The sequence below is a fragment of the Apis dorsata genome, unplaced genomic scaffold (genome assembly GCF_000469605.1).
Source record: "Apis dorsata unplaced genomic scaffold, Apis dorsata 1.3 scaffold_1081, whole genome shotgun sequence".
NCBI lineage: Eukaryota > Metazoa > Arthropoda > Insecta > Hymenoptera > Apidae > Apis > Apis dorsata.
In genome coordinates, this window is record NW_006264179.1 from 213391 (window position 1) to 226901 (window position 13511).

General features: G+C 18.3%; 1 protein-coding gene across 2 annotated transcripts in view; it reads right to left on the reverse strand.

Moving 5' to 3' along the window:
* The window catches only part of LOC102681347, a 31212-nt gene that overhangs the window by 3113 nt on the left and 14588 nt on the right, over window positions 1-13511 (reverse strand). Inside the window, exons 1-6 of one of the 2 annotated variants that reach the window (XM_031514587.1) lie at window positions 9891-9929; window positions 9155-9468; window positions 8183-8433; window positions 4322-4501; window positions 2568-2820; window positions 2431-2499 (exon numbers count right to left, since the gene is read on the reverse strand). In XM_031514587.1, the coding sequence (XP_031370447.1) occupies window positions 2431-2499; window positions 2568-2820; window positions 4322-4501; window positions 8183-8433; window positions 9155-9468; window positions 9891-9918 (1095 nt within the window). In that variant the 5' untranslated portion in view covers window positions 9919-9929. Of the gene's footprint in view, window positions 1-2430; window positions 2500-2567; window positions 2821-4321; window positions 4502-8182; window positions 8434-9154; window positions 9469-9890; window positions 9930-13511 lie in introns of those variants that run through there. The other variant, XM_031514588.1, reaches the window with a different exon arrangement.

Genomic DNA, 13511 nt, shown 5'->3' on the forward strand with positions numbered 1-13511 from the left:
TGAATTCTATTTCAAATCCGGTATAATTAAGATGAATGATATATTAACTCAGAAGCAAAATTGATATAAAATCGATAATAAAAAATTATTTAGCTCTATCAGTATTAATAATAAAAATAATATGATGATGGTAAATGGTAAAACAAACAAGAATTGAAGATAATTTTATAAAAATAGATAGCATTAAATTTAAGATAGTTTAATATAGAAAAAATTATAATCAAAATTATAATCAAATAATATATTATATGTTCTTGAATTAAATGATAATTTAATATTTTTAATTATTTAAAAAAATTACTGATAACAGCTTCAAAATAGAGTAACGATAATAGAAGCAATATAATAAAAAGGAATGAAATAATTATAATTGCCATCAGCTCAAAGAATTTATAAATTCTTAATTTATAATTCTTAATTTATTATATATATTATATATATTATAATTTCTTAATTTATTATATTAGATTAAGAATGAATTATAAAGTATTGTTAACATTCAACAATCAAAAATAATTGCATACAATTCACAGCACAGATTATATATAAAGATCCGCATGTTATACATAGAATAATTAAGAAAGATTAGTATCAAACATAATAAAAATGTACTATTGCATTAAAAAAAATAATAATAATAAAAAATAAAATAAATCTAGGAAACTACTCAATATAATACAAAAAATGTATTCACATTGATTGATGATTATGAAAAAAGAGATTTAATTATTAGCGCATAAATCGGAAATATATAAAAAAATAAATTTAATAAAAAATCAGAAGTTATTAAAAACAAAAAAGATAAATAATTTGATATTAATGCTGAACTAATATACTATTTAAGAAATAAAGGAATAGAATTGGAACTTTATTCACTGTAACAGAATGAGAGAAAAAAAGTGCCTATTATATAATAGATATCTTATTTATTCCAATGATAAGATATTTATTGAAAATGGACTACTGGAAAAAAATATCAAAATAAGATAATAATGATAAAGTTTTTATAAAACCAAATTGTTAAAAATGACTCATATCTTATATATTTGCAAGTGAATTGAATATCATTGGACGCGATTGCTCTTTCGATTTTGTTTTATCTCTTTCACCTTTTCTGAATTGCTGTGCGATGCAACATAGTAAGTTAAGAGAATAAGTTAAGTTAAGTAGAATAAAAATATAGATATAAAACAATTACAAAAATGTCAAATTATTAAAATCATAATGATCGAAATTATAATGATATAATATAAGGATATCATATAATTAGATATTTTAGATACCACTAATAAATTTATACAAATAGTAAATAAGAGATAATATAATACAATAATAATAAAAAAAAAGATCGCATTCTAACGCATAATCATAATTACATTATACATAGATATTATACAATATTCAATATATTCATAAACTGAATAATGCATATATATCTTGCAGTATAATATATATAAATCTTTATTATTAAAAAATTAAAAAATAATCCTTCAAAATTTTGATTCGATATATTTAATAATCGGATTATATTGTAATGCAACTAAATTTAAACGAATGAAGTAATCGAAATTATAGTGACAGAATTTAAAATAATAGCGATATTAGTATCGTAATTATATTTATTTTTATAACATTGTTCAATTGTAATTTCAATTTTTCAAAAATTATTTTATATTTTCCTATTCAAAGGATTTACGAAATGCAAAAATTGTTCATAAAAATGATATTAATTCATCTATTATACATTTTTTTATCCAGCAATTTATTATATTTTTATAAACAGTTGAAAAAAAACAATATGATAAAGCATATTTTATTACAAACATATAAGCAAAATTCTATAATCTTATTTATCCTATTAATAAAATTTCAATTCATAAAAAAGTATTTATGAATAAGTATTCCATAAATAAATTTAAATGAACATAAAATATTAACATTTTTTTCTTAAGAGATCAAGATATATATATAAGAGATATATTTGAAATCCATAGTTTAAGATTGTTATTTTTCTGACGAATACTTTAAGATGCTATAAAAAAATAATTTGATTTTAAAAATCATCTTCAAATTCGATTTTGTGATTATTTTTTTCGATAGATTTCTATCGATCCAAAAATAAGGAATCTTCCAAAATCTTCCAATATTGATATAATAATAAATTTTCCATACCTCTTTAAGCAGAATTTAATTGTAACATTGTAAACAGAAACAAAAATTTTCCTAGAGTAACTCAAAAATTAAAATGATAATGTGTAAATTATCTCAATAATAATATATCAAGAAAATACTTAAAACGATGATTTTTGAAATATTTCAAGATCATGAAAATTAATAAAGAGAGAATACCAAAAAATAATCTTTAACAAAAATAAATTAAAAATAAATTTTAATTGAAATGTTCTATATATATATTAATATGGATCTTACCTCGTTTCTAATAGAATTATCCAAGTAGCAAATATCCAGTTCTTGAAGTAAATGTGTTGTTATTTTTATCTATAAAATTCTAAAATTAAATGCATATCTATAGATTAATTCTTTATTTATGATATAAAAAGATATACCTCATTGTAGAATTTAGTGCAATGATTATTTAAAAAAATAATTTTTATAAAAAATAAAAAAATCCATACGAAGAATCCTATAAGTCCTTTATTTGACAATACTTCTGACAATTTTAAGGATATTAAATAAAAATATCCGTTATAAAGCACACTCAATAGTGATGAAAATTGCATTATTAAATCTAATACAATTTGATAAGTATATGCTTGGTTAAGTTCACGTAAAAGTTTCAGAACCTCAAAATGAATATACCTTTAATATATGTGTGTGTATGTATATGTATGTATGTATGTATGTGTGTGAAATGAAATAGTTTAATTAGAAATAAAATAACATCAGTAATCAGTAATTCATTATCATTCATAAGAGAAAAGGGAATAGCCGCAGACATTTAAATAAAGCAAAAAATAAATAAATAATTTATAAATTTTAATGAAATTTTTCTTTGTGAAAATAAACATATGAACTTTTTAATTTATTAAAATAAATTATTTTTTAAAAATACTTTTAGAAAAAAAGATCAGATAAATTAAAATTGAAAAAATTAGTTTACACAATCACAAGAAAATAGTTCACAGCACTACACGTACTTTTTAATTTATATTATTTTTTATATGTACTTAACTCACATATACTTAAAATACATCACAATATAAGCTTGATGCATCAATATTTGCACATTATTTATATATCCAATTTTTGAATTTTTGGATCTCATAACATTTTTTAAAGATTTTTTAATAAAAAATACATTGCATGTGATGATATTCGTTTTGATTAAAAAAATTTTTAATATTTTATTTTTTTCATGACACAATTTATGGTAATCTATTTTATGAAAAGTTTATTCTGCAAAATATTGAAATTTCACTTTTTTGTAATATTTTTTATAGTTAAAATATAAAAAATTTTTTAGAAGTAATAACAAAGATGATAATAATTTAATTGAACTCATTGTATTGTTCGTTAAATCTAGATTCAAAAAAATTTTTTATGAAATTATTGTAGAAAGCTGTTCAAAAATATAAAAAATGATTGATAGATTTTAACTTTTGAATTAATATATGAATCAATTAAAAAATAGTTCAATATCTCTAATAAATACATTATTAAATTTAAAAAACAAATCTGTTTAATGTTATTTTTAATTTAATAAATTTATTAAATTTTTAAATATATTGTTTAAATAATTGTATGACATTTGAGATTTTTGAAAATATTCAGAGATATTGATTGATTTCATCCTATACTTTTACCGTAATTAATATAAATCAAAATTAGGTTAATGAAAATTTTTAAAAATATTATATTGTTAATATTAAAATCAATAAAATATTTAATATTTTTTTATTTATTTTTTTATCTCTTTTTATATTTTTTATATATTTTTCTTTTATTTATTGTCTCTTTTATCTATATTCAATATTAATGATCGTAATATTTTATATAATATTCACAAATATAATAAACATCATTGAAATTTAAATAAATATTGAAATTTCATATTAATAATATCATAGTAATATCACTTTCAATAAAAAGAAAATTGATTTTCTTGATATCTTGAAATCTAATTTGTTTCATATGCATGTTGTTATTAACTTGTAATTGTTAAGCACAAAAAATCGAAAATTATAAAATTATAAAAATTATATTAAAAATATTTGCATCCACTATCTGAAGCTATCAACTTTACTCCTTTACTAAATATTCTAATAAAAATACAAAATTTTATATATTGTTATGAAATTACCTTGTAATTTGAAGAAAATGTTGAACAAAATATTTTCTATTATTATAATCCATTATAATTACAAATTTACATAAAATAAGTGATTGCATGTTATATCTTATATTAATATCTTTTGTATTTGATAACTGATATATCTCTTTTATAATCTTGTTTATCTTATGCAATTTGTCCTGTAAAATACTTTAAAAAAAATTAAAATAATCTGATTTTGGAAACAATAATGATTGAAATAAATATAATGCTATGATTAATATTATAAACTCATCCATATTTTTATAATATATAATTTTCACAAAAACAAAACAATCTTTAAAAAAAATCTTTAAAGAAATCAAAATTTTTAAAGAATTGAAAAAATCTTGTGTATTTCTAGAATGTAATATAAAAGAAAAATAAAGAAATGAAATGAAGAAACAAAATCTGAAAAAAAATATTAAAAATATCTTAAAATTATATTTTTTACATTATTTACGAATAATGTGAATTCAATATGTTATTGTAAATTCTTATATTTAGAATTTAATCAATTTAATAAATTAGAAAGAATTTAATAAATTTTAATTTTATGTAATAATTTTTTATTACCAAGTGATCAAACTTGTAATTGAATAATTTATTCAATCTAAATAATCTATTCTTGGTTCAATCATTTTTATTAATCAATTAGTAGGTTTTATAAATTTAATATAATAAAATTTTATTACAATTTTGATTTAGAGATTTTTTTATTCCGTCCCAAATTTTTTTTTTGTAATTGTCATCATTATATAATGGCAGCTATAAATCATATTATATAAAGTCATCATTAGTTTTCATTAATTCGATGAGCATTTTATTTAAATATAAAAAAATATTTATTATATTGAAATTTTAATTTAAATTTTAATAAAAAATTATCTTATTTTTTTAATGTATAATATATATAATATAATGATATTGATACTAAAAAAAAAGTAATTATTTATTTATCATTATATTAGTGTACATATTTTTTTCATATTTCTAACACTTTTCGTAATAAAAGAAAAATAAAGAAATATATAATAAAATAATAAAATTACTATTACTTAATAGAAAATCACAAATTAATTAATAATAAATCGAGAAACATGTTTACATTATCGATTTAGTTTCGAACAAATCCGAATTTACTCATATAAAATATTATTTTCAAAGATTGTTGCTTGGATGTAATTGAACTGAAATTTAAGTATTACTCGGAAAAATTTTTTCTATTTTATTTATTTAAATAGATTTTATTTCATTATTAATTTTTAGCTTCTCTTATCTATAATATATAATAATAATAATATATAATATATTATATATAATATATAATATATATAATATAATATATAATATATATTCTTGCAAGAATAGAATATGAAATCATCAATTACTAAATTTAAAATTTAGTTTAGCCTCGAAATCAGTTTCGCTTCTTTTTTTAAGCTATTTATTAAAGATGTCGATAAGAATATTATCCTGTTAAATATTAGTTCTTTTATTTTTTTATCAATGTTATGAATGACAATATATAGCTGCATATTTATTGAGTTTATTTAATGTGAAATGTAATATCAATTTTGAGAAAAAGAGTCATTTTAGAAAATTTAAATATCATATATTTTTTTTAATAAAGCTAATATTTTAAAAATCATATCAAAATGAAATTAAAGTCAATAGGAAAATATATTGAAAAAAAAGCATAAAGATAAATATTTTACAGTCTATAATGAGAAAAAAATTTAATTTGTATAGATCTTATGGCTGCAATTATTATTAGCATGATCTAGAAAAAAAATGTTTTATTATAAAAATTTCTAATATTTAATTTTCCAAACAATTTACTTTTATATACTTTTTACAGATCTCATAAAACTGGAATTATATTTCATATTAAATCAAATTAACAATTATTATAAAAATATTTAATGTCATTTATATTCTGCAATTTATTATAATAAAGATAGTTATTAGAAGAAAGATAAAGATTGAGAAAACTATTTTTTGAAAATAGTGATTCTATCAAAGCTATCTATATTCAAAAAAGTTTTTGGAATTAATTCTAAGAAGTTGTTATAGTCACTATTAAATTTTGATTTTAACATCATTAAAAATATTATATTTTGGCAAAAAAATTTATTAGAAAAAAAAACTATAAATTAACAAAGAAATTAAATTAATCATCATTTGAAAATTAAAAAAATATAGGATTTACTTGTATAAAAATGACTCAAGAAAGTTTAAATAACTTAATATTTGTAATTACTTAATCAAAAATGAAAGAAAATTGATTAAATATAAGCATATTAAAATTATATATTGATTTTATCGTCTTAAACACATCATTAAGAGATATTCTATTTTTTATATTTAACAAAAAATTAGAAGAATTTTGTTTCTATATTTCTTTTCTTTTCTTCATTTTTCTGTCATATTATAGAATTACATAAAAATTTTTCAATCTTTATTTTATTCTTGTAAAAATTGTAAAAATATAGATGAATTTATTATTTATATTATAATTATAATATTGTACCATATAAAAAGTAAGTATAAAGAATATTATTATGATTTTATATCTCTGAATCACGATTCTATATCAAAATCAAAAAATAAAAATGAATGTAAGCATGATCTTGATATTAAAAATTAGGCAAATTTTTTTATTGCATCGTATTCTATTCATTGCAAAAATAAAAAAGTTCCAAAGGAACTTATGAATCATAATTCAATTATTCTCTTGAAAAAAAAATATTATATTTCCATTATGAATTCATTTTATTTAAAATTTATTTATATTCGGTTAATTTTAAAAAAAGTAGCATATAACATAGAAATCTAGCATATTCTTTATTATAAAGTATCAAACGTTGCATGAACCAACAAAAAACTTAAATGTCTCACTTAAATATGATGCTACCAATAACAGTATCTTCTTTCTCACAATGAAAATGTATTCAAAAAAAAAATAAAGCATATTCAACATTTGTCATAAGCAAAATATTTCTAATAAAATCCTTTCATAGATTTTTTTATTATTTTTTACTATATTGTACTATTTTCATTCTGAATTATTTTCATTATTATATATTATAGACTTTTTTTTCGAAAAAATTTCTTATAACAGCTTTTTTTTTTTCTTTTTCTTTCTCTTTCTATTTAAACTACACATACATAATACCTACACCTTATCTCATTTACTACGTGTATCAATCATTCATTTAAACTCATCGGTTGAATAAATACATCGCACAAAATATCAACAAAATATTGCAATATATTTTATTGTGTAAAGATACTTTTAGAAATGTCAGATCGATTATTTAAATAATGAAAAAGAAAAAAAAGGAAAAAAATAAAAATATAATAATTCTAAGACATTTTTATAATAACTTTTTTTGCAACCAAAGAAAATTTAATTTTTTTTTTAAAAGACAAATTATAATAATTTCTTTAAGACTTTTTATTCTTGCGAAAATATAATGCAATAGAAAAATTTAATCTTGAATTTCAAGATCAAAAATATTTTTGTTTGCATTTTTATTTACAAATTTCTTTTTTATAAAAGAAAAAATATAAATAAAATAAATACTATTTTTAGTGAAAAATATTCGTGAAGTTGTTCATGAAAATCAATATTTTATTATAAGTTTATCAAATATTGATTTGTTTAATAAGTTATGTAATTTAATATTAATTGTTAATGATATTACTATAAATTATGAAAAATTTAAAAATTATTAGATTTTTGTAAACATTTGATTTTAAATCCAGAAATACAATATCTTTTTCTTTATTTTCCTATTCTTTAAATAATTTTAAAATTATGAGCATTTTTTTCTTTATATAATTTACCTTATCAATATGGTAAAAGTAAGAATACCTAAACTCATAGTTATTATTGCTATAAATATAAAAATATTTAAATTGTCTTGGTATTGAATGGTAGAATAATAATCTAACGAAATAATGCTTATCATTATTATGCTAGACGTAATTAATGTTTGTGTAACGCAAAAAAAAGTTTTTTGGTAATTTTTCTCAATTCCAAATGATTCTAAAGTATTGTCTATTTGTTCACATCTTGCAATAATTTTTCTCGAACGCTATAATGAAAAAGGAAAAAAATTGTAAGAAATACGTAAATGTTAGAAAAATAAAAAAAATATAATATATAATGTTAATATTTCTTATATTTAGTTTTAGTTATAAGTCACTTTTTAATTTTAAAGACAAAATACAGAATTGAACATTAGATATAGATATATCATTTGTAATTTTTTATATAATGTATTAATAAATTAATGTATTAATTTTTAATATAATGTATTAATAATGTTATAAAATGTTAGATATTGTTATAAAACACAGTAAATACAATTTTTAAAAATTTCTTGTTATGTATAAATTTAAATATAATATTATATTATTGAAGTTGATTTAAATGCGTTAATGATAATCTATGATTAAAATTAACTACAATAATATTTGCGAACATGTAATTCAAATGAAAGTCTGAACATTTATGTGAATATTTTATATGACTTTTACAAATCTTAAAAAGAGAGGAAATGCATATATGAGTCTAATAAAGAATCAGATTTAATTTATCATTTAATTTTATTCAATATTTATGATAATTATTTTGAAATTTTATTTGTGAGAATTAATAAGAATAATAACAATATAAAAATTGACAAAAATCAAGATGTTAAAATGAACACAATTATATATACTAATTAAAAATTTTCTTCAACATTTCTATTTCATTTAATTATCTTATTATCTTATTATTTATCATTATATATTTTAATTTAAAATACTTACTTCTGTATTCAGCATTCCAAGAACTATAAAAACCATGACGCATACAATATTAATGTATGAAGCCAGTTTATAACTGATTTCATTGTAAGCAAACCATCTTTTATAATTTATATTTATTATTATATTTAAAAATACAATATATAAAATAATGCATGTGCCAGCGTATATTATACTCCAGCTATATCGTAATTGTTTTTTTGATTCAAATATACGTAGGGCAAATATCTCATTAATGATAATAATATGTATTAGCGAAGCATATTGAGTTTTTGGTGTCCATGCTAAAATTTTTGTCTTAAATGCCTCAATTATGTCTAAAAGCACAGAACACATATTAGAATTCTGATAAACAAATTTATAAAATAATAATTCTAGATTTCTATATAGAATTATATAATTTTTATAATTTTTATAACTATATAATTATATAATTATATAAACTATAATTTCATAAAAATAATTATATAGTATATAGATTTATTTAAATATTAATGTAATATAATAAAAGAATAATAACAAAATAATTTACGAAAATTTTTTATTAGTTGATTTTTATAAATGTCTCAAATATCTTTATAAAGTAACATATAAATAAGAAAACATGAATCAATGTAAACAATTTAGAACTATCAGTGAGATGAACTTCTTTTACAAAAATAATATTTCTCTATTATTTCGTTATTACATATAAAAAAATTGTTTTCTTACATGAGAATTCATATTAATATTTACTTACCTTTCATGTTCTTCTTAATTTTGTTCATATAAGAAATAAGTATACTTATTAATAAAAAAAGTTATATTTAATTATTTTAAAAAATAAATATTAAAAATTTAAAAAATATTAATTAATTTTAAAAAATTCGTATTTCTTTTATTAATTATCAATTTCTTTTTTTATGTTTTTTTTTTTTTTAAATTACTACATAGTATTGCAAATTTTAAAATGAGTAGGTTTATCTGTTTGTCTATTATTATAGTTTCCTTTGCATTTCATGACTATTGCAATTATCGTCGTATTATCTGAAATTGTATGTTTTCAACATAATTTTTCTTTAAGATTAATTGAATATCGTACATGTCATTTTATTTATTAATCAACGAAGATACAAATTAATATGAAGAATACAACTTTTTTTTAAAATACATTTTTTATAGAATACATTTTATAGAATACATTCCTCTTAATATAATTTTGTAATTCTTTTTTAATTGATAACTGTGAAAATTTGTATTTTTCTCTTTGAGAATTAAAATTAATTTGTTAAAAATCTTAGTGCTATTTACTGAGATTTTTATATGATTTTCTTTTATTTGAGATTAATTATATTTAAGATTAATTAATTTTTTTTATTCTTATTTCTTTTAGTATTATTTTTATATTTCTTATAGTTATTTCTTTTAGTATTTCTATAATAAATTTAATAACTTAGACTTCAATGTATATAGATAGAGTATGTATATAGATATTTTCATTGCGGATTGCTATTTTCTGATCTTTTTTTTTTTCTTTCTGAAAATTCATGTACTTTTTTTCGGAAATATAGTAAAAAAACTTTCGACAAGAATATTGATTTCTCTTAGTTTACATTTAATAATAGAATTAATGACTGCAGTGTAAGTTTTTAAGAATTGTCGCGATTTTCTATTGAATATATTATAGCTTTTGCTTTATTATTTATATATATTTTTTTATTAATGAAATAATTTTTGAGAACTTCATCGAAAATTAAGTGATAAATGCATTTTAATTAAATTCTTTGATTATACTATTTGGTATTTTAAATTTAGAAATTTACCAAACACACATACTAAATAATTAGTACACGGATTCAAAAGTAGTTTATTATTTTGCCTAGATATTGCTAACATAAACATTTTTTATCGCATCAATTATTCAAAAAAGAGGAAGATATATAGAATTGATTTCAGAAATTAAAAAGATTATTCATTGTTCGCGCCTGCAATAATAATGATGATGATAGATTAAGTGCATGGATATATGTATTGAATGCTTTTTCGATTGGGGTGTGTATATATGTGAAGAAGTTAGTGCTTGTGATTGTGATCTATTTTTTTCACGATAAGTGAATTATATTAGTACAGTCTATAAATATCCATAAAAAATCTGGATTTCTCATAATATCGTAATAGTAATCATATCCGACGATCAGAGTACGATACATAATTACAAAGAACTATCTATTTGTATCGATAATCAAAGTACGATCTGTTATGAAATATCATAATGATCTCTTTGTAAATATCCTCAGAAAATCAATTTCTCAATTCAATTGAGAGGATCAGTTTCCCGATAAGGCACAATAATAACCAATATCGCACTCAGTGCTAAACTCACGACATCCAAGTTAGAGGAAAATTCCTCAAATTAGAATGATATTGTTGTTGATTCAGCCGTGTCTGTAATATATTATCTTTGTGATCAAGCTCCTCTTCAACCAGGCTAAAGTGTGTCAAAAATATACAATTATAAGTGTCGATTAAAACGGTAACCATTTTAGATAATATTATCCTTTGTTTAGGCTTAATGGAAGTCAATAACCAAAAATAATAGAAAAGGTTTTCCATACAAGAAATTTTTTTGAATAAGTTTTATAAATCTCGCGAACAATAAGTGCTATCAGTTTCAATAAAAAATCGAAATTATGATGCATATAGAAAATGTACTTAGATTTAAGAATTGTTTTGATTAAATAATCAAAAAAGAAATTATATAATCATACACAAAAGATAGAAAAAACAATAAAATTAAAGAAGAGAAAAGATATTCAATTTGAAATATTTGTAATCAATAATGAAATATAATGGCTGCATCAGTGATGGGGATATATATCTAGTTTTGATGAATTTATATTTATAGATAATATAACTGTTGAAAGATAATATATAATATAATTAAATAGTAAATAAATTATATCAACTTTAAATTAGCTGTCAGATTATAAAATTGATTTATCGTGTATTATAGATTTCAGAATAATTACGGTACGCGTACGTTGAATAAAACATATGTTAAATGATTTTCTGATAGTTAAGAACGTAAGATATTACGTGAAATAGTTCAGTTTCCTGAACAGTTTCCTAAAAAAAAATATTAATTAATGTGTTTTGTCTTAATAATAATAAATAAATATTTATATTAAAAATAGTTTAATCTAATATATATATTAAGATTATAGATTAAAAAAGTGTTTAAATTCTAGCAAAATAATGTCATAAGTATAAAGTATAATTATAAAAACTTATTGTTTAATTATGAATATTGTTTAATTGTATTTCTTTTATTAATCCTTGCACTTACATTCAATTAAAAATCTATAAAAAATTTAATCTTAATTATTAATAAAAACAAAAGATGAATTAAAAAACCAATTAGCAAAGAAATAGCAAAAAATTAATATAAATTATTTATAGAAAAAATTCATAACATGCTAAAATTATATTATGTCAAGCACGATGTGATAAAGATAAAGCATATTATTCAATTTTTTGTTTCATTTAAATTTCAATTATTTGTAAGTTAATGAATGTATTTCGTATATATATATTTTTTCTTATCTTTTCTTTACATCAATTTTTTTTTTTTATTTATTCATTCTATTTTCAAACGAAAATAGAAAATATTCACAAATAAAGCTATATAATTTCACTTTGTGTAAATGAGATTATATATTCATCGCCAAAAGTATGTTAATAAGCTTAAAATGTAATATTTCACTAGTAAAATAAAAATGAGAATTAAATGAATTTAATAATTAATGATAATGTACTAATATCTAATTAGAAGATAAATCATATAAGAAACAAAAACTTATGATACAGGATACAGATTTAATATAAATTTTTGTAATTGTTTATAATTTCGTGAAGTCCTTTTACTTTCTATTAATTTATTTGATCAATTCCTAATTATTCATTTAATTTGATTTCTTAAGAAATAATAATTTATTATTTTTTAATGTTTTATTATATTTTATCTAAATGAAAGAAAATAAAATTAATATATTATGCAGGCTGAATTAGTATTATTTTTTCCTGAAAATTTATTTTTAAAAATTTTTCAATAATTTTATATAAATATATAAATATATAAAATCAACATCCTGTTACAAAATAGATAAATTTCGAATTGACGAGTCACAATTAACAATTAATATTAATTTATATTACATAACAATTATATTATATTGTTTATCAATAATAATTAAACTTTTATATTAAAAAGAAGATTGAAATTTTTTTCTTATTTTAAAAAAAATATAATATAATTTTAAAAGTTTTTCTGCAAATCCCTTGTTTTTTAAATAATTAGTAATCTTCTATATTTTACAAAAAT